This window comes from Mus caroli, unplaced genomic scaffold, assembly GCF_978045245.1.
Source record: "Mus caroli unplaced genomic scaffold, Mus_caroli_1 scaffold_8, whole genome shotgun sequence".
NCBI lineage: Eukaryota > Metazoa > Chordata > Mammalia > Rodentia > Muridae > Mus > Mus caroli.
Window position 1 is genome coordinate 4,020,269 of NW_028227263.1, and position 25,773 is coordinate 4,046,041.

General features: G+C 47.8%; 2 protein-coding genes across 13 annotated transcripts in view; one reads left to right on the forward strand and one right to left on the reverse strand.

The window, feature by feature from the left end:
- Positions 1-191: 191 nt before the first annotated feature.
- Positions 192-9,695, reverse strand: Tmem80 (transmembrane protein 80). The gene is made up of 5 exons (XM_021168952.3): positions 9,513-9,695; positions 4,407-4,426; positions 3,660-3,753; positions 3,284-3,376; positions 192-1,514 (listed from the first exon to the last, which is right to left on the reverse strand). Exons 1-5 carry the CDS (start codon positions 9,529-9,531, stop codon positions 1,309-1,311), a joined length of 432 nt encoding a protein of 143 aa, XP_021024611.1. The 5' UTR covers positions 9,532-9,695; the 3' UTR covers positions 192-1,308.
- Positions 9,696-9,938: 243 nt separating this feature from the next.
- The window catches only part of Deaf1 (DEAF1 transcription factor), a 34,293-nt gene continuing 18,458 nt past the window's right edge, over positions 9,939-25,773 (forward strand). For 4 of the 12 annotated variants that reach the window (XM_029479286.1, XM_029479287.1, XM_085841157.1 and 1 more), the window contains exons 1-9: positions 9,939-10,497; positions 13,818-13,915; positions 15,197-15,326; positions 15,612-15,773; positions 16,170-16,309; positions 17,061-17,126; positions 23,537-23,663; positions 24,079-24,207; positions 25,406-25,534. In XM_029479286.1, the coding sequence (XP_029335146.1) occupies positions 10,209-10,497; positions 13,818-13,915; positions 15,197-15,326; positions 15,612-15,773; positions 16,170-16,309; positions 17,061-17,126; positions 23,537-23,663; positions 24,079-24,207; positions 25,406-25,534 (1,270 nt within the window). In that variant the 5' untranslated portion in view covers positions 9,939-10,208. Of the gene's footprint in view, positions 10,498-10,528; positions 11,232-13,380; positions 13,556-13,817; positions 13,916-15,196; positions 15,327-15,611; positions 15,774-16,169; positions 16,310-17,060; positions 17,127-23,120; positions 23,448-23,536; positions 23,664-24,078; positions 24,208-25,405; positions 25,535-25,773 lie in introns of those variants that run through there. The other 8 variants (XM_085841162.1, XM_085841161.1, XM_021168947.2 and 5 more) reach the window with 6 other exon arrangements.

The following is a 25,773-nucleotide window of genomic DNA, read 5'->3' on the forward strand; positions in this document are numbered from 1 at the left end:
CCAGAAACCTACCACCTTCAACACACTTCACAGGGAGGCGTCGGGCTAGTTACCAGGGTGGAGAGAAGCCTGGTAGAGGTTACAGAGTGAGTCCTGGATAGGGCTGAGAAGGGGAAACAGGGGGCGGGGGTGGGGTGCTCTTCCATACTGGACCCTGGGGAAGGTAGGTGGTTATAATGAAGACAGTCATGACAGCATAATTACTTATTTATTTTTTTAAAAGAGAAACTAGATATTTGAACATAACGACATAAACAGAAAACACATGACAGAATGAAAGAAACTGTAAAAAAAAATACTGCTTAAATACTTTTTGAGAAAAAAATGGGCTAGGAAAAGAAAAACAGGAGATGAGATTCATTTGGCATCTACAAAGGCTGCAGTTTGGTGGACTGCGACTCCCAGACTCCTAGACTAAAAGCTGTTCTTTTATTCTGTCTTCTGCTCCCTACAACTTCCCCAACCCCCACCCATGAAAGGGGCTGAGATGGTCATAATACCCAGCTCTCTGTATACTTTTTTCTTTTCTTTTTCTTTCTTTTTTTTTTTTAAGACAAGGTCTCAACGTGTAATCCTGGGTGACTTGCAAATCACTATGTAGACCAGGCAGGCTGGCTTTGAACTCACAAAGATATGCCCATCTTTGCCTCCTGGGTGCTGGGACTAAAGGTTTGTGTGCCACCATACCTGGAATACATTTGCTTTTGTTTCCTTTTCGAAACCAAGCAGTTTCATTTCAGGGATGGCCTGATGGGGAGCCAAATCAGAGGGCCACTGGAACACAAGACCTGCCATCCTGCAGCTCCAGAGGGATCCCAGCCCTGGACCAAGGCCTGGTAACTAATTACAACAGGCTCTCAGAACAAGACCCAGGGCCAGCGTGGGAAGCACAGGACTCAGTAATCCGTGTGTGAGCAAACACAGGGTGGTGACCAGCACAGTTTGTACACTCCTGCCAGGAAGCCATGTTTCTGGGGCTGAGACAAGGTGGAGCTGCAGGGCTGCCCCTAGCCATTGACTTCCTGAAAGGCTTTATCTTCTACTGTCTGGGGATCATGGTGGTCCCGCTATAGTCAGCACCCCAGCCACAAGACCTGAGAAGACATTTCTGGGATTCACTAGGCTCCTGTCCATGATGGTCATCTTCAAGCTTCTAAGTTTGTCCCTCCCTGGCTCTGGTATTCCCCCCCCCAAAAAAAAATGTATAAACTATCTACAGACGATCAATAAAAAAGACAGTCTCCTTGTCTGGGCCAAGGAACCTGCTGAGGGCTAAGGAGCAGTGCTGTGCAGGTTACCCTGCTCCGTCTACCTGATGAAGTCAGCAATGACCACCACTTGCAGGCCAGCCTCCAGCCCGTGCAGCACCAGGAGAACAGTGCTGAGGACCGAGTCCATCCACAGTACCAAGGTCTGCCAGAGTAGGAAGTGAACAGAAAGGAGGCCACTGACTGCTGTGAATGCCAGGCTGGCAGCCAGTGGCACTTCAGCCTCCATCAGGTTGCCTTTTGTGCCTGGGGAAGAGAGCAGACATGAATTGAGGTGGGGGTTGCAGGACAGCTCGCCAACTCTCGCCAACTGCCCAGTGCCAGGGTGCTTGCCAAGGGTCAACGAATTCATGGGATTGGTGAACACTGCCCGTTGGGGCCACTCCATGTCAGAGAGTAACAACAGGGAAGGCTCAGATTCTGTGCTCTTAAGGCACAGTTTGGTTTGAAAACTGTGGGCATTTGCCACCTTATTTCTAACTCCAAGTGGGATCAAAGGGATTTTGTTTAAAATATCTAAAAATATTTCAGTCTGGGCTAAGGCAGGCTGGTTCTGGAAAATTTCATGAATACTTATGAAAAACAAAACTGCCCACTTTACAAACAAATGGGTCAGTCATGGAAAATGCCAACTTGGAGCTGCCAGTAGCTGACCAGCTGCCAGGAGTGCCGGAGGGTCTGCTGACCCCAGCTGCTGGGGGTGTGTCTGAAGGTCTGCTGACCTGAGCCCTGGGTGTCTGAGGAGGCAGACTCTAGTGGATGGGGTGGGGGGGGGATACTCATGGGCCTGCTGAGTACTAAGTGCTTAGAGAGGTCCAATGCTGACAGCCCCCTACAGGGTACTCTAGGAGTTGGGCTGACTGTTCATCAATGCAGCACGTTTCTGGGGACCATGGGAGCACTGCCTACTGAGCAAGCTGTGCAAATTCCAGCACAGTCCATGGCAGCAGACACTGTAGCTCTGTCTAGAATGACCAGAGAGGACTCTCTACTCCCAGAAGAGAGGGGGGAGGTACCAGATCCAATCAAAAGAGAAGGATCAGAGCCTGACAGTGCAATGGTCCTGGATGTAGCACCTCTTTTATGTATGTCTGTGACTGAGTATAGGAAGGAGTAGGGGCAGAGCTAGAGACCTAGACCTGTGCTGGCACTGCAGCACTGCAGCTACGGTAGGAAGACGTCCGTGGTTTACTTTTGCACTCCTTGTCCATTAGAAGAGCCTACCTGTTCTGACCCTAACCCTGCTCTAAATGAACGGTGTGATTTGGGAAAACAAATACAAAGGAGGGGGTGGGGATGTAGTTCAGTTGTTACAGTGCTTGCCTAGCATGCAGGAGCCCAAGGTTTGATCCTATCAACGCACAGTAACTGGATGTGATGACGCATGCCTCTAATCCCAGTGCTCAGGAGGAAGAGGCAGAAGGAACAGGAGTTCAAGGCCAGCCTTAGCCACAGGAGACTCTGTCGATAGACAGACAGACAGACAGATAGATAGATAGATAGATAGATAGATAGATAGATAGATAGGCAGGCAGGCAGGCAGGCAGGCAACTGGCTAAGAGTGGCCTCTTAAGGTGGGAACTGATGTGGTACCAAGCCAGCTTGGGGAGGCAAGGTCCCCTGTCCCTGCAAGGGACCTGGCAAAAACTCCAGACTTCCTTTCTGCCAGACTTTCTCCCTGAGGGCTGAAGCCAACAGGGAAGTGGGAAGTCCAGAGGGGAGTTCGGGAGCTCTGGCTTTAGGCTGGGCTTCCAGCCTGAGTGCGGCTGTGGTACACACATCCTTCTAGACAGGAGGATGTCACCAGCGTCAATTAGTCTTGGAGCAAGTCTTCTGAACAAATGGTTAATACTTAATGACAACAGAAGGTGATACAGCAAGGCACCAGGTAAGGCTGCCTGAATGACAGTGACTCCAAGACCCACACTATAAAATGATTAATACTTAAAGGTTCAGAGAGTTTGAAAGAACACCTATGGGACCACAAGCATTTTATGGTATCACGGAAAACTCACCTAGGTAGAGCTGAGCTACTTCGAGAATTCCCATCAGAAGCAAGAGAACCAGATCCAGGGCCAGACAGTTACAAGGATAGCTGAAAACCTGACCTAGGAACACACACAGCCAGAACTCAGATCAGTTTATTAGGGGCACATTTCCTTTGATGGGCCTGGCGCTCATCACCTTTTTTTTTTTTTAAAGATTTATTTATTATATCCAAGAATACTGTAGCTGTCTTCAGACACACCAGAAGAGGGCGTCAGATCCCATTACAGATGGTTGTGAGCCACCATGTGGTTGCTGGGATTTGAACTCAGGACCTCTGGAAGAGCAGTTGGTGCGCTTAACCACTGAGCCATCTCTCCAGCCCATCCGGTGCTCATCACTTACTTTTGTATACAATCATCAGGAGTGTAGCTAGGAAGTACAGGGCAGAGTAGAGCCCACTGAGGTGGAACAGCATCTGAAGAGGAACTGACGAGAGCTGGTGAGTAATCAAGGAACCTCAGGAATTCTGCCACTCAGAGCTGCCAATCAGCAGGCCCGGGACATTCTGACAGAAGGGCACATACAGGTGGACATGGAACCCAACCACTGGCCCTGCCTACTTGGGGCTTCTACTGCTACCTGGGCTCCTGGAGTGCGCTCGCCTGAGGGCACCTGGTGGTCATGGGAGTGATGCTGGCCCCTTCCCACCCTGGTAGGGCACGGTCAGCACCCCAGTCCTCAGCAGATGCAGGCAGGACAGAGGGAGTTCTTTATTCTGATTCATGTCACAAGTTACAAAGAGGATCCTGGCAACTTTCTTTAGAGAAAATACATCACCTGGCCATTCAAACTAAGGGCGTTTTTCCTCCTGCCCTGTTGGTTTGGTTGGTGGCAGGCAAGTGGCCATCCCCTTAATGTGCCAGGCCCAAGGAAGAAACAAGGCTGAGCTGGTGAGTGACAGAGCCAGTATACCATGGAATACCTTTCCCTCTTATAAGTTACTAGTCAGATTTAAAGAAAGAATGGGAGTGGGGGCCCATGAAAGGCACAAAAAGGCTGAAATCTGACTGTGCCAGGTCTTCAACTTAGTGTAGTCCAGCCCTGGGGGGCTATGCTTGGTCAAGGCCTTGGGAAGCAGTAGCAGGATACCACCTTGATGGAGCCTCTCCCTGGAAGACAAAAGATAGCCAGTAAGACACCAACAGCAACAACAGGGTGGATGTTAGTTCTCTGACTCCATGTTTATAAACGGAAGTCACTATGGCTGCAGCTAGGGTCTTGAATTGCCTCTACATCATCCCTTCTAGGACACTGTTTCTGCTAGAATTTTACTTAACTTCCCAAAATAACTGTCTGGGGGTGGGGTGGGGGGAGAGTACTTTCTGAAGCAGCCATGTAGCTATGCAGACTCTCAGACCATCTCCTGCTCCACACAGGTGTTATTTCCCTCACCTTGTGAGAGTCAGCTCTAGGGTGTGATGGAGCCTCCCTTGTGTCTCTGGGTCTGAAGTTTTCTGTTTGAAAATCTACCTGGCCCCTCCCTGGATGGATGTGTCCTGGGTCAGACTGCCTGTCTGGAGGCTCACACCAGCTGCACATTCATGCTGTGCAGGTCTCTACACGTGCATGCACACCATACAAACACAGACTTTGGCCAAAGCCTCCTGTAGAAGAGGCTGACTTGCGAGCAGAGACAGTGCAGCAGCAGCGGCAGCTGAACCTGAGCTCTGCAGTCCGCTGCCTGCCTGCCTGTGAGTTCCCTGCGCTCCCTAGAGTTTCAGCAGAGAAGGAAGTGATGCCTTGCTGACTTTCTCTGGGTCACTTAACTTTGAAGGCCAGCCTGAAGCTGCTTACTCTGGAGTTGCGGACTCTTGCATGGCCAAGTCTGGTAAACTGGTAAACACAGGACATTAGTAACAGCCTTTGGACAGCCTCCCAGCAGGCACACGTGTGGGAGCAGGAAGCCAGGTGAGTGGCTGGAGTGGCATTATGTTTCCACAGGCTGCTCTAGTAAACCTGATCTGTTCTTTTCCAGGCCCCAGCTAAACTAGGCCTCGTAGATACTGGTCAGTATTTGGGTTGGTTTTACCTTCATTGGGGTTTTCTTCCTCTTGAATCATTTTTTTTTTTTTTTTTTTTTGGTTTTTCGAGACAGGGTTTCTCTGTATAGCCCTGGCTGTCCTGGCACTCACTTTGTAGACCAGGCTGGCCTCGAACTCAGAAATCCGCCTGCCTCTGCCTCCCGAGTGCTGGGATTAAAGGCGTGCGCCACCACGCCCGGCTTGAATCATTTTTTTAATTACCCCCTTACTTTTATATGTATAGATGTTTTGACTGTATGTATGTCTATGCACCTCATGCATAAAGTGCCAGCAGAGGCCAGAAGAGGGTGTGGGAGTTGGGGCCATGAAAGGCCCTCCCTGGGATTGGAGTTATAGATGGTTATGAGTACCATATGGGTGCTGGGAATCAAACCTGAGTCCTCTAGAAGAGCAGCCAGTGCTCTTAACAGCTGAGCCACCTCTCCAGCCTCCTTTTGTATCCTTTAATAATAGCTAGGATCACGGCTGGAATATATGCAAAAGACAAAACACTTGTCTAGTATGCAAAAGTCCTAGGTTCAATCCCCAACACTGCCACATATCCCCCCAAAAAGTGGCAGAAGTATTTGTAAGCACATAATGTTCTTATGGAAGAACCAAAGTTTGGTTCCCAGCACCTACATGAGGCAGCCACAAATGTCTGTAGCTCCAGCTCCAGGAAATCTAATGCCTTCTGGCTTCTGTGAGCAACTTGCACTTAAGTGTCCCCTCCATATACACACAATGAAACATTTTAAAATTACTGTAACCCGGGCGGGTGTGGTGGCGCACACCTTTAATCCCAGCACTCGGGAGGCAGAGGCAGGCAGATTTCTGAGTTCGAGGCCAGCCTGGCCTACAAAGTGAGTTCCAGGACAGCCAGAGCTATACAGAGAAACCCTGATTCGAAAAACCAAAAAAAAAAAAAAAAAAAAAAAAAAAAAAAAAAAACCAAAAAAAACCCAAACAAACCAAAAAACAAACAAACAAACAAACAAACAAACAAAAAACCCCAAACAAACAAACAAAAAAACCCTACTGTATAAAAACCCTCAAATGGGTCCTGATTCAGTGAGAGAGATGCACCGAACCCTCAAGAGACTTAAGGCCCTAAGGAGTGGGGAAGTCTAGTGGGGTAGAGCCGAGAGGTAGGGACATCCTCTTGGAGGGGGTTGGGGGAGAGGAGGTATGGAATGTGGAACAGTCAGAGGGCAAACAAGGAGGAGGAAAAGGCTGCACTGTAAAAAAAAAAGGTTAAAGAATAAAACAAACAAACAAACAACTCTCAAATGGGGTTCTGGAGAGATGACTCAGTGGTTAAGAGCACTGACTGCTCTTCCAGAGGTCCTGAGTTCACATGGTGGCTCACAACCATCTGTAACGGGATCTGATGCCCTCTTATGGTGTGTCTGAAGATAGCTACAGTATATTTATATATAAAAATAAATAAATAATTCTTAAAAAACCAACAAAACCCTCAAATGGTACAATGTTAGTTAGTTAGCTGTCTTCCGACTGGGATTAAAGATGTGCCCCACCACATCTAGCTAAATGGCATATTTAAATAACTAATAACTAAAATAATTCTAACATTTTCAAACCTACAGGACTTCATTTTGGCTGAACTGCTATCTGACTTTTGGGATTTAACACCTTTTTTCTTTTCTTTTTTTTTTTTTTTAAGATTTATTTATTATTATATGTAAGTACACTGTAGCTGTCTTTAGACACACCAGAAGAGGGTGTCATGTCTCATTCAGATGGTTGTGAGCCACCACGTGGTTGCTGGGATTTGAACTCAGGACCTATGGAAGAGCTGTCAGTGCTCTTACACTCTGAGCCATCTCTCCAGCCCCCCCCCCTTTTTTTTCTTTTGCTTTGGTTTTTTGAGACAGGGTTTCTCTGTATAGCCCTGGCTGTCCTGGAACTTAAACTGTAGACCAGGCTGGCCTCGAACTCAGAAATCTGCCTGCCTCTGCCTCCTGAGTGCTGGGATTAAAGACATGCACCACCACTGCCTGGCTATTTAATATTTTTCTTATCAGTGATTTTTGGTAATCACTGTGTGACTATCAACAGATACAAGGCAGAAATTCACTGTGGATATAAAAGAATATTTTTTTGTGTAACAAAGGTTATAGCTACCCTCTTCTAGTAGGACTTTTCTTTCTTGCTTGCTTGCTTACTTGCTTTCTTGCTTTCTTTCTGAACAAGGATCTCTTATGTAGCCTAGGCTAATCTTGAATTTATAATCCTGCCTCAGTCTCCCAAATGCTAAGATTATAATGTTTTGTATGTTTGTTTCAATTCTGAGATAAGGCCTCACTATTTAGTTTTGACCTGTTTGGCCTGGAACTCATAGCCATCTTCCTGACTCAGCCTCTTAATTGTTGGATTAGTGGAGATAGCCATAAGCCCAGACTGGAAACTGGGTGTTTGATGTGACTTAATTTCAAGACCATTTTCTCCCTTAGATTTCCCTTTTTACTATAACCATGCACACAACAATAGCACTCCCAAGTTTGTGGTAGCTGTTAAACAAAGCATATAGTAGGGGTGCCCGGCAGGTGAGGCTGTATGTGTAGTACAATCACATTTCTGAAATTTGCTCCATTAAGGAACATTGGGAAAGTGGATAGATGGATGGATGGACAAACACTGGTCTGAGCTGGCTAAGACCAGTTTCTGTCCCACATTGCTAGCACTGGACCCTGCCTGCCATATCATCTGGGGTCAGACTTCCTCATTTATCCTGGAACTCAACCATGGTGAAATATTGACTACAGCACCTTCTGGCTGCCCGGGACTCAACTTAGCCACAGGTGTGTGTGTGTGTATGGGTGTGTATTCACCCAGAGTAAACTGACATTATGCCTTGGTTGTGTCTGGTGTGAACCAGGTATGCCATGGGTGTACCCAAGGTATACCTCAGGTATGCTATGGAGGTGCTGAGGAGAACTATAAGTGTGCTTGGGATGAGATGAATGTATGCTATGAATATCTGGAGTCTAGCGCATGCCAGAGGTATGCTATGAATGAATATGTGGTAAGTTGCAGATGTGACAAGATGTACCCTAGGACACACTGGGTGTGTCACAGCTATACCTGGTTTAAAAAAAAAAAATCCCATCAAAGCCAACAGACTGAACTTTAGCTCAAAGTTCCAGAAAGCCAGGAATTTGAGAACTGGGGAAGAAAAGCAGCTGACTTTGACTTCAGACACCAATCTCTATCCCAGACACCCTACGGGTGCAAAAGAAGACAAAAGACCCTGAAATTCCAAAACCAGTTTGTCTAAGGAAAACAGCTAACTTATCTAGAATGCTCTTAACAAGCACCCTTTCCCTACCCTTAGCTACAAAAACCCCAGCCTAAAGCACGTGGCTTATTGTCTTGAACTAACTGTAGTCATTGAGTGACTAGATCCTGTGCCCTGATCATCATATGGCCAGAATTTAACAGCCACATCTCTGGAACAAGCCTGCTTTAGTTGTTTGAGGTTGACTAAGTCATTTTTTTTTCCCTACAAACTTAATTCTTATTCATCCTTACATCTGGGGTGAGCAACGGGTACTCGAGTGTATTGTGGATATGCCAGGGGTGAGCTGAATATACGTTCAGCTCACCCCTGTCCTGGGTATTCTCAATGTGCAAGTCCGGTGTGCCAAGGGTATAGCGAAAAAAATGAGAGATAGGTGTGTCAAGGGCGTACTCGGGGTGAGCAGCGGGTATGCCACGGGTGTGCTCAGGATGAGCCATAGGTATGCCATGCATGCCAGCTTTAGTGAAATATGGTTGTGTAGTTCGTATGCCACCATAGTGTACTCTGGGTAATCCACAGGTGGACTACGGGTCACAGAAGGTGAGATATGGTTGTATACAGGGGCGTATCCCAGTGTGTGCCTCAGGTATACTCAGGTATATCACTGGAATACAGAGACGAGCTTCGGGACAGCCGCCGGGATACCCGAAGTGCCCCCACGCCCAACCGGAAGACATCCCCCCCCCTCGCTCTCCAACCCCGGCGCAGAAATCCGGGCTAGTGGGCTTAAGCCACCAGGTTCCGGAATAACAAGGTGACAATCAGAGGAGTTGCAGAGCCAGCCCAGACAGCCTCTCATTGTGACAGCATGACCACACTGTCCGGGCGATCGCGTAGCCCCGCCCGCCTCACCTGGCCGCACGGCCGCCATTTTGCCGCTGGGTCCGCCACAATCCCAGCAGCCTCTTGGCCGCACCCTCCCGCCATCTTCGCTCCTCCCGCCGCGCGGTGCAGCGAGCGTCCGACCGCGGCCGAGGCCCGATTCTCCCGTCCGGCAATACTCGGGAGCTTTCGGATAGAAGGAGGCGGGCACTGAGGCTCCGGAGAACTCGGCTCGGAGGTATTCGGCGGAGTTCGGCGAGGCCTCGTGTGGGTTCGGCTTTCGCCGCCCCCAGAGGGGGTTGGAGAAATCCCGTGGCGCCAGGGTCTGTCTGCGAACCCAGACTTCGTTGGAAGCAGGGGAGAAACTGCCCAGAGCCGGCCAGCTCTATCGGTCGGTGACCACAGTCAGATCCGCTTCTTAGACAGCGAGCAAGAAACGCTCGTAAGCTTTCGGGAAGCTTCGGGACCATTCGTATTATCTAGATTCTGCGCTTCGGGAAACTTCGGAGCTGCTCGGTTCTACACTCGGGCCATCAGCTCGGCTCTGCGGGCAGCTTCGGCTCGGTTCGGCGGGCGTCAGACTGCCTCTTCGGTCGCTGCTCGGGCGGTGGCTTCGGGCGGCCTCGGCCCAACTCGGGCGGCCTCTTCGGGCCCCGCTTCGGGCTCGGTGCCTGGCGCTTCGGGCGGTCCCGGACAGTGCCTTCGGGCGGACTCGGTGGAGTCCGTATGGAGGACTCGGACTCGGCGGCAAAACAGCTGGGCCTGGCCGAGGCGGCAGCTGTGGCGGCCGCTGCCGCGGTGGCGGCGGCCGCCGCGGCCGCAGCGGAAAGCGAGGCGGAGGAGCCGGTGTTAAGCAGAGACGAGGACTCGGAGGAGGACGCAGACTCCGAGGCGGAGCGCGAGACGCGGCGGGTCACCGCTGTGGCGGTGATGGCGGCCGAGTCTGGGCACATGGATATGGGTACCGAGGCTCTGCCCAGCCCCGATGAGGCCGCCGCCGCCGCCGCCTTCGCAGGCAAGTGCGCCCGCCGGCCTCGCGCCTCACCGGGTTCCCGCGTGCAAGCTCTGAACACATGCACCAGGCACAGGCCGCTTTCCATATGCTTTGTGCATCTGTCATGCACATCTGTCTTCCAGGGAAGGCTCTCTTCCACCTGTCCTGCACAGTTGCCCAGCACCTGCCCTGCCAGTGCACCTCACAGTGACCTGCACGCCTGCCCTACCTCTGTCCATGTCCCTGCACCTGACACCTGCCCTCCCCCCCCCCTGCTCTGCACCACCTGTGCACTTCACACCTGCCCGTGCACTCACAATGCCTGAACACCTACTCTGCACCTGCCCATGCACCGCACAATGCCTTGCACACTTGCTCTGTCCCTGCCCTGCATCTCACAGTGCCCTGCATGACCATCTTGCACACACACATACACACGCACAACACACTCTCACTCCTCTAGCCTTGCTCTACACTGTATACAGACGTGTCTCCCTTGTGTGAGTGTGCCTCTCTGTTCTTTGTCTGTTTTACCCTTTGGAACTAACTTTCTCAGTACCTACCACCTGCCTTGTCCTCCCCTGCTGCTTCCTGGGAGCTGAGAGCCCAGATGGGTCAGATGTGAGTTCTGTTCTGGAGGTGCTCCAGGTACGGTCAGCAGCATTACTGCTGGTAGACCTGTCTGTCCCAAAGGCCAGTTCAAGTATGACATGAGAGGGGCAAGAGAGTCATCCAAGGCAGGCAACCTCGCAAAGGTAACGATGCAGAAACCAGCCTTGCTTTATATTGTGACATGAGCTTCTCCGTGCTGTATCTTCTAGTCTTCCTATGCAGATAAACCCTCCTTCTCCATCATTACTTAGTTTTCCGTTTTGCTCCTTCTGTTTTCTCACACATAGAGCATCCGATTCTCATGTTTTATGACAAATGGAGCTTTGAGCTGAGCAGTATCACCCTGTACAGGTGATACCACACCAAACTGCCTCCTACAATCCCACCATACACCCCACCCATTGACCTTCCTGAGTGTTGAACTCCCTACCAATTGGATCTCTTATATGTTTTATGCTTGTACATGCAAATCCTTGGAAGACCATTTTGCCATGCTTCTTGTTTCGTTCTTTCCAGTGTGAAGCTGCAGGCTTGGCATTGGGCTTTTATTCAGGGCACATCAGAGCTGAAGCTTAACTCTGGGTGGGTGTTCAGACCTTTGGCACTGGAGCGCAGTGGTGGAGAAGCCTTGCTTCCACTTGTTTTCTGCCCTACCTACCTACCTACCTGAAGCCTAGATCCAGTCACAGGAGGGAAGCCTCCTAGAACTTTTTAAAAAAAAGATATATATTTATTTTTATGTGTTTATATGTGATTGCTGGTGCCTGTAATTCCTCTTGGAACTAGACCTCACATAGGTTCTTGGGTCCTCTGAAAGAACAGCATGCTCAAAATTTCTGAGCTATCCAGGTCTCTTCCCAGAGTTGTTGTTCTTCTTTTTCTTTCTTTTCTTTTTTTTTTCTTTCTAGATTTATTTATTTTATGTATATGAGTAGACACTTTAGTTGTACAGATGGTTGCGAGCCTTCATGTGATTGTTGGGAATTGAATTTAGGACCTCTGCTGGCTCCGGCCAAAGATTTATTTATTATTATATCTAAATACACTAGCTGTCTTCAAACGCACCAGAAGAGGGCGTCAGATCTCATTATGGGTGGTTGTGAGCCACCATGTGGTTGCTGGGATTTGAACTCAGTACCTTTGGAAGAGCAGTCGGTGCTCTTACCCACTGAACCATCTCACCAGCCCCTGTTCTTCTTTTTCTAAAAGTTAATTTATTTAATGTGTGTGGCTGCTTTGCCTGCATATATCTCTATGTTTGCTTGATCCCCTTGGAGTCAGAAAAAGGCTTCGGTTCCTTTGGAACTAGAGTTATAGGGTGTTGTAAGCCACTATGTGGAGGCTGGGAATTGAATCTAGGATCTTTAGAAGAGCAGACAGTGCTCTTAACTGCTGAGCCATCTCTGGTCCCTTTCCTGGAGCTTCTTTCTTTCCCTCTCCCTTTCTGTCTGTCTGTCTTTCTTTCTTTCCTTCTTTCAAGACAGAGTCTCTCTGTGTAACCCTGGTTATCCTGGCACTCCCTCTGTAGACCAGGCTGGGCTAGAACTCAGATCTGCCTGCCTCTGCCTCCTGAGTTCTGGGATTAAAGACATATGCCTTTGTTGTCTGGCTTTTCCTGGAGTTTTTAATGCTCCATTTTCATCCATGGATTCTGGGTTGATATTGGGATTTGGGGTCAAGGAATTTTTTATCCTTTTTTGCATATATTTTTCTAAGTTCAGGAAAGAAGTATGATGTTTCTGTGGTGACAATAGAATTGCATCTATGGTGGGTGTGTATATGTGTATATATGTATGTATTAGAATTTTTGTTGTATATTTATATATCAGAAGATTTCTAATTTCTCTTGTAAGTTTTTGAAGTCTGATAATATCCAGGTAGCTCAGTGCTAGCAGAGTTTATAAATTAGGTGTGCCCCATGTATGGATTGGTTATGGACAGGATCTAGACAGGTACAGGGTACAGGTTGGTCAGGGCTGGATTAATGGGGCTGGCAGGACTCCAGTTGGCATCTTTGGGTATTTTCCTTATGCCAAAGGCTTCCCTGGGTAGTGGGCATTTTAGAATGCTGGGCGGCAGACAGAACTATGATAGAGATTGGGAAGGCCAACTACAAAGGATCCATAGTAGCAGGCAGCAGGATACAGAAGAACCTAGAGACCCTGTGGCAGGAAGCCTCAGGGACCTGACACATCTTTGTAGAGCTGCTCTGAAGTTGCTGCTGGTAGACCTGCCCCGAGGAGTGAAGTTCATGTTGCAGGAGTGGCTGTGGCAGGCTGATGTGTTTTTCAGGAGGAAGAGTTTCTGGGGAAGGATGTCATGGAGACCTCAGACAGTGAACACAAGACTGTAGGATGGCCTGAGCTATGGCAGTGGAGAGGGATGAGGCTGGAGTCTGCCATGTCTTGATCGACAAGGAGGTGTCCTAGACCTATGGGACTTGCAGCTTCTTTACAAAGGGAGAAAGGCCAGTGGTGGAGTGGGAATGGGTGGTTATGGTGGGCGTTTATGCTGCATGTGAAAGGCTTTGGTGGGGAAGGGTAGAGATTCCCCTTTTCTGGGAGAAGCAAGTATTTTAGACTGGACTAGAGATGTCAGCTGAGCATTAACAGAAGTATTAAAACGTCTGGGTGGACACGGGCGCTTTAAGGCTCACAAGTAAGATCAATGCCTTTTGTGCTGTCCCATCACCGTGTATGAAAGGTCCAATCTGTTTCATTCTCTTGTAGAAGTGACCACAGTGACTGTTGCCAACGTTGGGTCCTCTGCAGATAACGTCTTCACAACATCAGTGGCAAATGCAGCATCGATATCAGGACATGTCCTGGTAAGCTGTTCTTGGGTGTAGTTCAGCGTGCCTGGCAACTCTCTTTAGAGCCAGCCCTTGACTTTGCCGCACAGTCCAGGAGGGTGATCCTTATTCTCAAGACCCTCTCGGGTTAGATGTAAGTGAACACCTGAAGTTCTCGGAGCCATGGGGGACCTATGTGCCTCCCTTTGCTCTCAGGCAAGGCAGGAAACTCAGTTTGAGCTAGGGGGTTTTTGGTTTGGTTTGGTTTGGTTTGGTTTGATTTGGTTTGGTTTTTTGAGACAGGGTTTCTCTGTGTGGCCCTGGCTATCCTGGAACTCACTTTGTAGACCAGGCTGGCCTCGAACTCAGAAATCCACCTGCCTCTGCCTCCCAAGTGCTGGGATTAAAGGCATGTACCACCATCGCCCAGCTAAGCTAGGGTTTTTTTTTTTGTTTTTTTTTTTTAAAGATTTATTTATTATATGTAAGTACACTGTAGCTGTCTTCAGAAACTCCAGAAGAGGGCGCCAGATCTCGTTGCGGATGGTTGTGAGCCACCATGTGGTTGCTGGGATTTGAACTCTGGACCTTCGGAAGAGCAGTCGGGTGCTCTTACCCACTGAGCCATCTCACCAGCCCCGAGCTAGGGGTTTTAATGTGAAAGGTGCACTATAAATCTAAAAAGGTAGAGAGCTACGAGGAATCCTTAGGCTGCAGTCAGGCCATCCTCCATGCCAGCTGACCTTGTGGGCCTGTGTTTCACCAGGCTCAGGCTGCTCTTAGCCCAAACAGAACATCCTCTCAGTGCCTGGCTTTGCTTGCTTTCTCTTGAGCTCCATAAACACATGAAGAATGACTGTATCAGGCTGCCTTGCCCCTTCCTTCAAGGCTTACAGTCCCAGTAGCCCTTTGCTCCTGTTCACTCCTGCGGGTTATCAGCATCTATGATGCTTTCAGTAGCACCTGTGTCCAAAATCAGAGACCGTTTGTGTCTGTCACAACATTGTGTTTCCTATGTGCAGCCTTCAGAAACTCTCCTTAGACAAGGCAGACTTGCTTGGTGTCCAGAAAGCAGCTGTGCATATGAACACACAGTACACTTCAGCTTGGACAAATGTGCACACACTTAATAGTCTTTGTGTCTTCTTGGTTCTAGCCTTGTGTGCTTGGGGTTGTCTATGAAGAGGATTTGTGGGCCTAAGTGCACATCCTCTCTTGCTGATAAGTGACTAGAGTCTTGCAGTAGGGCCACATTTCATTGGGTCAGGTAATGCGCCTCAGGCTGTCCTATGCTGACAAGAGTGCCTTTCCTTACAGTCTGGTAGGACAGCCCTGCAGATCGGTGACAGCCTGAACACTGAGAAAGCCACACTAATAGTTGTACACACAGATGGGAGCATTGTGGAGACCACTGGGCTGAAGGGCCCAGCAGCACCTCTCACTCCAGGTACCTGCAGCACCTGACCCCAGGCCTCGGGTGTGCATGTGCGTGCGGCCGTGTGTGTGTGTGTGTGTGTGTGTGTGTGTGTGTGTGTGTGTGTGTGTGTTAATTTGAAAACTAAATAGAGGTCTATAGAAAAGGCAAATTTTTCCAGGCAGAGAAGGAGTGCTGCCCACTGAAGGGTTGGCACTACCCTTTAGCAATGTCCTTATGTACCTGAGGGGCTTGGGCTTGGGCTTGGGGATGGAGCATCATGGGCTTCCTGGTCATTTTGTGCTCTCATCCTCATAGCCTCTCTTTGCCCAGGTCCCCAGTCTCCTCCTACCCCACTGGCACCTGGCCAGGAGAAAGGTGGTACCAAGTACAACTGGGACCCTTCGGTGTATGACAGCGAGTTGCCTGTGCGCTGTCGGAACATCAGTGGCACGCTCTACAAGAGTAGGCTCGGCTCAGGTGAGGCAGTGCTTGGCTACAATCATTCCATGTCAAGTAAGACTTTGTTCTTTTGTGTGACCCTCTTAGTAAACTGGGCCAAGGAAGCCTGTCATGTGCAAATATGGTAGAGGAGAGGAAACAGATGTGCAAGGACTGTCAGCCCTGCGTTCATGGAGCCAGCTAAGACCACTCATGACAGAGGATCCCTGAAGTGGGCTAATGCTCACTGGAGACCCAGCACAGCTCGCAGTGACCATGGACAGTGGATTTGAGATGACTTGCCAGGCAGTGTATTGGGTGACTAGAGGCCATGCAGGGCAGAGAAATTGAAAAGGCAGTGGAAGGAACTGATGTCATCAAGGCAAGACAGCAATAGGCCTTGATAGATTCTAAGGACCAAACCTTTCATTCCAGGTGGCAGGGGCCGGTGTATCAAGCAGGGAGAAAACTGGTACAGCCCAACTGAGTTTGAAGCTATGGCAGGAAGAGCCAGCAGCAAGGACTGGAAGAGAAGCATCCGCTATGCCGGCAGACCCCTGCAGTGCCTCATCCAGGTGTGTGCTGGGACTACATCAGGCTTAGGACCCAGAACATGGCACAAGTACTCACAGTATGACCAGAGCCGTTCAGCTGCCCTCTAGATGTTCTTGTCCTGGCTGTGTGCTGGCATTGACTCAGAGAATTACCATGGTGGGGGAGAAGGGGCAGATGGGGTAACAGTAGGCACAGAAGAGAGACACCTCAGATACATGGGAAGAGAGGTAGAGAGTCAGGAGCAGAGCCCAGCCACACCTGCCTTGCTTTTGCTCCAATTTCATTGTAAGGAAGGAAACTTTTTCTTTAGGTTTATTATTTTCTGAGTGTTTTGTCTACATGTGTGTATGTATACCACGTGCATGGTACCTGTAATGTCAGATTCCCTGGGACTGGAATTATAGACAATATGAGCTGCCATACGGTTACTTAGAATTGAACCTTGGTCCTCTCTAAGAGTAATACATGTCCTTAACCACTACACCCACTTTCTAGAAAAAAGACTTGATTTTTGCTCCAGGTCAGCTGCTGACTGTGGCTGTTCAATATGGAGTCTCGTTCCTAGGAAGAGAGGCTTAAGCCTGTTGGCAGTGGAGCATTGTGCAGAGAAGAACTTTCCAGAAGTGACTGTATTTTATGCTTAGGTTCTTATCTTGGTGCTGGGTGCAATATAGGATTGAATAACTCCCTAAATTCTATATTTCTGTCTGTATATCTCTATAGTTCTATATTTGTACCTATATAATATCTGTATCTCCTTCTCTGTTTCAGGATGGTATTTTGAACCCTCACGCTGCCTCCTGTACCTGTGCCGCCTGTTGTGATGACATGACTCTGGTAAGTCCTTAGGTTTGCGCCTCCTGCCTGCAGAGGCTCTGTCTCTCCTTTTCTAGAGTTCTATTGCCTCTGAAGGCTGCTGCCTTCACCTGGTAGAAGATGGCTGTAAGGAGTCCAGGACACTGAAATGGGAAGGCTGGATTGAGCCAGGTGAGCCCAGAGTTATGCCTCCTTTAAAGTGGGTATGGTAAACACACATGTGCCACCTCTTTCAACGTTGTGTTGTGACACTACACAGCCAGGCGTGTAGCAAAAAGTTATCATTCCAGCTACTAGGAAGGCTAAAACAGGAAGATTGGAAGTTCAAAATGTTCCTGACTTAGAGTGAGTTCTTGCCAGCCTGGGCAACTTAGTGAAACTCTTGAAATGAAAAGTTAAAGAGATGCTGGTCATGGTGGTGCATGGCTTTAGTCCCAGCACTCAGGAGGGAGCTCCTTCTCTATTTCAGGATGGTATTTTGAACTCTCACTCACACTGCCTCCTGTACCTGTGCTGCCTAACCCTAACCCTAACCCTAGATAGATCTCTGTGAGTTCAAGGTCAACCTGGTCTACAGAGTGAGTTCCAGGACAGCCAGGGTGACACAGTGAAACCCTGCCTTGAGAAAAAAATAAAGGAAAGAAATAAAAAGAGAGGGGGATATAGGTCTGTGATAGAGCACTTACTTAGCATGTGAAAGGCCCAGATTCAGGGAACAAAAGCCCCTATCTTATCATGGCTAGATCTTTTAATGTCCTTGAAATAGCTCCTCATTTTAAATTCATAACTGATTCAAGAAGCATGATCTTATTTATTTTGCTAAATATTACTATGTAGGTTTGTTTTTGTTTTTGTTTCAAGACAGGGTTTCTTTGTGTAGCCCTGGCTGTCCTGGAACTCACTCTTTAGACCAGGCTGGCCTTAAATCAGAAATCCACCTGCCTCGGCCTCCTAAGTGCTGGGATTAAAGGTATGCGCCACCACTGCTCAGCTATACTATGTAGTTTTAAAACATGAGGTAATGCAAATTATTTTAAATGTCTTAAACAAATGTAGAAGCTGCCTAGTTATGATTTCCTTGGTTTAGTTTCATTAATAATCTGGTAAGTTACTAGTTGATAAAAGTAAAACTTTAAGTCAGGCATGGCGGAGTATGGCTGGATCCCAGCACTTAGGAGATGGAGTGTCTCTTACTTAGGGTTCCTGTTGCTGCGAAGAGGCACCATGACCATGGCAACTCTTAGAAAGGAAAAATGTTTACTTGGGGCTGACTTAAAGTTCAAAGGTTTAGTCCATTATTGTCATAGTAGGAAATATGGCAGCATGCATGCAGACAGACATGGTGCTGGAATGGTAGCATCTGGATTGACAGGCAGCAGGGAGAGAGAGTGACACTGGGCCTGGCTTAGGCATCTGAAACCTCATAACCCGTCCCCAATGACACACATTCATCAACAAGGCCACACCTCCTAATAGTGCCACTCCCTGTGAGCCTATTTTCATTCAAATCATCACAAGGAATTGCCACCTTTGGAAACCTGCTTGGGTCACATAAAAAATCTTAGGCTAGCCAGTCTTTTTAATGAAGTCCTATTTTTAAAAATAGAGAGAATTTTAAAAAATATTTATTTTGTTTATATTTATGAGTAGAAGAGGGCATCAGATCTTGTTGAACTAGACTATGGATGATGTGAGCCACCTTATGGGTGCTGGGATCCACCTTGTGGGTGCTGGGATCCACCTTGTGGGTGCTGGGATAAAATACAGGTCCTCTGCAAGAACAGCTGTGCTCTAAACCTCTGAACCATCTGTGCAGCTCCTGAGAGAAAATTTTAAGACCTTCCTTTAATCCCAGCACTTGGGAGACAAAGGCAGGCAGGCCATCCTATTGATACAGCAAATTCCAGGACAGCCAAGGCTATAAGAGAAACCCTGTCTTACTATTTTTAGACTATCTGACAGTTTCATAAGTTTATACAATTGTCTTGGTCACACACACCTCCACTCTCCCTCCCACTTCCCTACATCCTTTTCAGCATGTTCCCCTTTCACCTTCATTTCCTCTTATTTTTTTCTTTCATAAGTTTTCTTTCATGAGTTCAAGTAGTGCTGCCCACATGCATGTGAGTGTGGGGCAGAAAGAAATTGTAATTGGAGAGAGCTATGTTCTTGGCTGTAAATACCAAGTATACTTAAATATTTCATTTGCTTGTTTTTGAGACAGACTCTTACTGTGTATCCCTGGCTATCCTGGAACTCAATATTTAGACCAGGCTGGCTTTGAACTCAGAGATCTGCCTGCCTCTGCTTCCCAAGTGCTAGGATTAAAGGGTTTTCCATCACTAAACTTAATTTAATCTTAATATGATTCTACTATAAAAACTTTAATGAAAATAATATAATTTTAAACATCATTTTAAAAATACTCCAAGGGCTGGTGAGATGGCTCAGTAGGTAAGAGCACCCGATTGCTCTTCCGAAGGTCCAAAGTTCAAATCCCAGCAACCACATGGTGGCTCACAACCACCCGTAATGAGATCTGATGCCCTCTTCTGGTGCATCTGAAGACAGCTACAGTGTACTTACATATAATCAATCAATCAATCAATCAATCTTTAAAAAAAATACTCCAAAACAAAAAAATGGGGGTCAGTGGTGGCTCATGCCTTTAATCCAGAGGCAGAGGTAGGCGGATCTCTGTGAGTTCGAGGCCAGCCTGTTCTACAGAGCAAGTTCCAGGATAGTCAGCGCTACACAGAAAAATCTTGTCTTGAAAAAAACACAAACAAACAACAACACCCCCCACCCCACCCTCCCACCCCCAATGAATGGGAGATGGTCAGAGATTCTAAAGTATCACAGAGTAGCATTCAGGGATTAATCTTTCAAGTATTTCAGGACACAACACAGAACCATTGACGCTGCTGTAAAGCATAAGTCTCTAGGTATAAATCTTATAAAATATGGTGGACTTTGTGTTGTGAAAACTAGCAAGTGCTGATAAAGGCAGTCAGCAAAACCCTGGACACCTCAAGTCAGACTGCCTCACGGAGGGGAGGCTCAGACATAGTGAGGCTTATACATAGTGAGGGAGCTAATTTTCCCAACTGACAGGTCCAGTGTAGTCAGAATTTCAACAGGATTCCCTAGGTACAGGAAGACTGATTCTAAAGTTTATATGAAAGGATGAAGGAAATAAAATAGCCAAAGCAGTTTTGAAAAAGAAGTCTCAAAGTTAGGTGTGGTAGCTCACACCTTTAATTCCAGTACTCAGGAAGCAAAGGCAGGTGGATTTCTGTGGATAGAGGTCAGTCCAGTCTACATAGTGAGTTTCAGGCCGGCCAGGGCTACTTTATGAGACTGTATTTCAGAAAAGAAAAAAAGAAAAAAAAGAAAGAGGCAAGTCTGAACTTGCCAAGCTCACAATGGGCTTGTACAGGTTCTCTGTTGCTGAGGTGAGTTACAGTGTATCAGTAGGGAGGCTTGTACAGGTTCTCTGTTGCTGAGGTGAGTTACAGTGTATCAGTAGGGAGGCTTGTACAGGTTCTCTGTTGCTGAGGTGAGTTACAGTGTATCAGCAGGGAGGCTTGTACAGGTTCTCTGTTGCTGTGGTCAGCAGCTACAGTGTATCAGCAGGGAGGCTCAGGGACCTCTGGGAACAGAGCAGAGTCCAGCTGCCAACCCCAACTTTCCAACTGTGGTGCTGAACCATTGAATGTTTCTGGACAAGGAATGAACTTTGACCCAAACTACACTGTAGATTAAAGAGAATTCAAATTGTAGCAAAGATCTAACCATGAGAGGACATGCTGTGACATTTTAGAAGGAAACACATGAGACTACCTTTGTAACAACATAGGGTTAGAGTCAGAGTTTCTAAGACATGGAACCAAAGTTAAATACTGCTCAGTAGTCTGGGCTTTGTGGGTTTTTTAAGCTTTGGCTTCCACTAGGGCAGCGATCTCAACCTGTGGGTCACAACCCCTTGGGGGTTGAACAACTCGCTTTACACGGGGGTTGCATATCAGATATTTATATCACGACTCATAACAGTAGCAAAATTAGAGTTATGGAGTAGCACGAGGTCCCCATAACATGAGGAACTGTACTAAGGGATTGAAGCTTTAGGAAGGTTGAGAACCACTGCACAAGGGGATGTGAGGTGTTCCATTAGTCTATTTCCAAAGAAGTAAGTGGTGACAACTGAAAGACAACTACCTGGGATCTCTGGAGATTGGCCCCAGGGACCCCACCACTCAGTAAACACCCAAGAAGAGTTCCAAATGCAAAGAAGAAGAGCTGCCAGAGGTGCGGCAGGGACCCTCCTCTTGCTCAGGTTGAGAGAGGCTCCACTCCAGGTTGGTCCTTCTCGCTCAGCCCACCAAGGGATAGATAGGTTTCCTAATAAGAGGGGTGAGCTATAGCCTTGCTCACCTAATAGCTATAGGGTATAGTAACTTTCCAAAAGTGCTAGGCTAAGAGCCCTTACCTCAGCCCCTCTGGATCAAGCTGGCTGAACCTATTGCTTGGTCTCTTCTACTGAGAATGGTCTTAGGGCTACTTTTCCAATTGCAATGGGACCCACCTTAATCCCTGATCACACAGTGGGGCTGCCGTTTAGATAAGAGTGAACTATGGCTCCTCTAAAGAAGTGACTGTTTTAGAGACTATAGGGATGTCTGAAGCCAAGAATATTCTGAGAACAGTGGGAAGACTTACAGCCACACCAGAGCAAGATGCTGCCTCGAATTAGCTAGAGAATTAAGAAAAGCAGCACCTTGGGGCTGAAGAGATGGCTCAGTGGTTAAGAGCACTGACTGTTCTTCTGGAGGTCCTGAGTTCAATTCCTAGCACCCATATGGTGGCTCACAACCATCTCTAATGGGATCTGATACCCTTTCCTGGTGTGTCTGAAGACAGCAACAGTGTACTCATATACATACAATAAATAAGTCTTAAAAAACCCAAAAAACCAAAAAAGCCAAAAACCAGCAGCCAAGAAAAGCCTGCTGAGGTTGGTTAAGAGCAGGCTCCAGAGTTTGCCTTGAAGAGTTAACTGCTAAGATGATGGCAGTTTTCATGCCAGGAATCTGTTAGGAACTCTGAGCCCTACTGTAGCTCTACAAGCTGGCACTGCTTAGTAGAGAAGCCAAAGACAGAACCAACTAGCCAGAGGCTTACTTTACCTGAGGTAACTGCACACACAGGTTGAACTCTCAGAGGCCATTACACCCTGCAGGAGACAATGCAACAGCAAAAAGCCAGGGATAGTGGGTGTCAATACCCACTCCTGCCACAGTGTGTCGCCTGTAAGGTCTGGTTCTCAACTAAACTAAGATGGAGATGAGAAAGCAGCACAGCCCACACAGCACAGTGGGGAACACCAGCTGCAGCCAGGAGAGGTGCATGTTCAGATGCTAAAGAACCACAGAAAGGAGGGAGGGCTAGAGCGTGGTGGCGCCCGCACGCCTTTAATCCCAGCACTCGGGAGATAGAGGCAGGCGGATTTCTGAGTTTGAGGCCAGCCTGGTCTACAGAGTGAGTTCCAGGACAGCCAGGGCTACACAGAGAAACCCTGTCTCAGAAAAAAAAAAAAAAAGGAGGGGAGGGCTAGGGATGTAGCTCAGTTGGAAGAATGTTTGCCCAGCATGCACAGAACCACTGGGTTCAACCCCCAGCATCACATAGATTTCACATACCTGTAATGTCAGCACTCAGCAGGTAGAGGTGTGCACTACCTAGAAGAAGGAATCTATATCAGATATTTTATGGGCATGTCTATAGGGAATTAAGGAGATATGGATCAAACTCAGGTTTCAGTCTTGATAGGTTTGGTGGCTGTCAAGTGCTGTCATCCACCACTGGGCCTTTTGTTTGTTTTCATTTTCAGGACAGGATCTCACTATGTAGATGAGGATGGTCTTGAACTCACAAAGATCCACCTGTCTGTGCTTCCCAAGGGCTGGGATTAAAGGCCTGTGCCACTGGGCCTAGCCCCTAAGCTTTTTCTTTTTGAGGTGGGGCCTCACACTGTAACCCAGGCTGGACTTGAACACGTGGCAGTTATCTTGCCTCTGCCTTGGTTATGGAGATCATAGGCCTGCACCAGCTGCTTCCTTGAGTTGCAGATGGCTCTGCATGACGCTCCCACTGCTGATGATTTTCATTTCAGGCTGGGGTTTCCCTGTTCTCCTTCCCTTGGCCCACTTCCCTTCTACGAATCTAAAGCTCCAGATGTCGAGGCTGTGTGCTTGCCTGGCAGCAGTGCTCTTCATGGATTTCTTCAGAAAATGTCTTCTCTACCATTCTGAGGGTTCCTGTGGACGTCTGCTCTCTGCAGTAGTAATAGAGTCACTAATTTGATAAGGAGTGGGAAGAAGGAGGTGCCCTTCAAATGTTGCCCTTGGTCAGTTTTACCTTTCTCCCCACAGAGTGGCCCTGTCAGGCTCTTCGTCCCTTATAAAAGGCGCAAGAAAGAGAATGAGCTGCCCACGACTCCAGTGAAGAAGGATTCCCCCAAGAACATCACCCTGCTTCCTGCCACGGCGGCCACCACCTGTGAGTGCTAGCATAGCACAGCAGTGCTTTGCTGAGTTGTCATCCTGTCTTTCTATCTTAGCCCAACTCAAGGATTCTCATTTCTGAGATAATCTGACAATGAAAAGTCTTCCTTTGATTCAAACTACCAAATATTTTAAAGTTCATCCACATTTTATTTTCTGTCTGGAGTGCAAGGTTCCTGGCCCCACAGTCAGACTTGGCAGTGTGGATAGAGGCCTGAGTTCCACCCTCTCTGGCTCTTTCCCCTAGGATTCAAGGTCACTGACCTCCTGATGTCATACCACATGTGGGGTATGTCCCTGTGTCTGTTCCTGGGATCTCTCTGAAGCGTGCACCTTTGTAAAGAGCAGTGCATGTTTCCAGCCCAGTGCCTTGATGTGGCCTTGAATCAAGTGCCTTTTTGCCTTTCCAGTCACTGTGACACCCTCAGGACAGATCACTACCTCTGGAGCACTGACCTTTGACAGAGCATCCACTGTAGAGGCCACTGCTGTCATCTCTGAGAGCCCAGCCCAAGGTGATGTCTTTGCAGGAGCCACAGGTAAGCTGTCTCAGGATCTGCCTGATGTGTCCCCAATCCCTATGACAGTCTCTGTTGCCTGGCTCCTCAGCAGAGACTTGAGCAGGACTCTATCTTGATAGGAGCCTGGTGGGTATTGGAGAAAAAGCACTAAGCACTGTGACCAACATACAGAGCCGCAGATAGGTAGCATTTGCTAATACTGCTTTAGACTGATCCCAGCCACTAGAAACAATCCTAGTCAGGGGCTGGCGAGATGGCTCAGCAGCTTAGAGCACTGACTGCTCTTCCGAAGGTCCTGAGTTTGAATCCCAGCAACCACATGGTGGCTCAAAACTACCTGTAATCCCTCTTCTGGCACATCTGAAGACAGCTACAGTGTACTTATGTATAATAATAAATAAGATTTGGGCTGGAGCAGGGCTGACTGGAATGAGTGGGGTTGATCGGAGGGAGCAGAAGTCCTAAAATTCAATTTCCAACAATCACATGAAGGCTCACAACCATCTATACAGCTACAATGTACTCATATATACATTAAATAAATAAATCTTTAAAAAAAAGAAACAGCCGGGCGTGGTGGCTCACGCCTTTAATCCCAGCACTCGGGAGGCAGAGGCAGGCGGATTTCTGAGTTCGAGGCCAGCCTGGTCTACAAAGTGAGTTCCAGTACAGCCAGGGCTACACAGAGAAACCCTGTCTTGAAAAACCAAAAAAAAAAAGAAAAAAAGAAAAAAAAAAGAAAAGAAACAATCCTAGTCATGTGTCATTTTAAATATTCTAAGAGTCATGTTAACAAAGCACATGATATCTTTTTTCCCCAAAGATTTATTTATTTATTTATTTATTTATTTATTTATTTATTTATTAATTAGATGTAAGTGCACTGTATCTGTTTCCAGACACTCTAGAAGAGAGCATCAGATCTTGTGATAGGTGGTTGTGAGCCACCATGTGGTTGCTGGGATTTGAACTCAGGACCTTCGGAAAAGCAGTCAGTGAGCGCTCTTACCTGCTGAGCCATCTCACCAGCCCACATGATATATTTTGTGATAAATTTAATTTCTTCAACCACCTGAATTCCAGGGTAACATCGATTCAAAATATATACTCAGTTCACTCAGCAGCCACCAAGGGCTGGGATCTCTGGATTGAGTATGCAGCTGTAGGACTTGGAATTAAATCTGCTGCGCTGAGGCTATCTGCTTCTCTCTCACAGTGCAAGAGGCAGGTGTGCAGCCTCCCTGCAGGGTTGGCCACCCTGAACCCCACTACCCTGGCTATCAGGACAGCTGCCAGATTGCCCCGTTTCCAGAAGCTGCATTGCCAACATCACACCCCAAAATTGGTGAGTATAAAAGAATTTATGTGCATATAAGCTATAGTCCTCAAAATTATGGTTTTGTTTGATTTTTATTCTCTGTAGTGCTGGCAGTGGAACCCAGTAGCATCTCATACAAGCTAGGCGAGTGCCCTACCTCTTACCCAATGCCCCAACCCCAGAACTATTTCTTGTGAGTGGAATAGGGCTTTGCCAATGTGTTTGCTTTTTTCTCTCAGAGTACTAGGTTAGGGTTGACAAGGTCC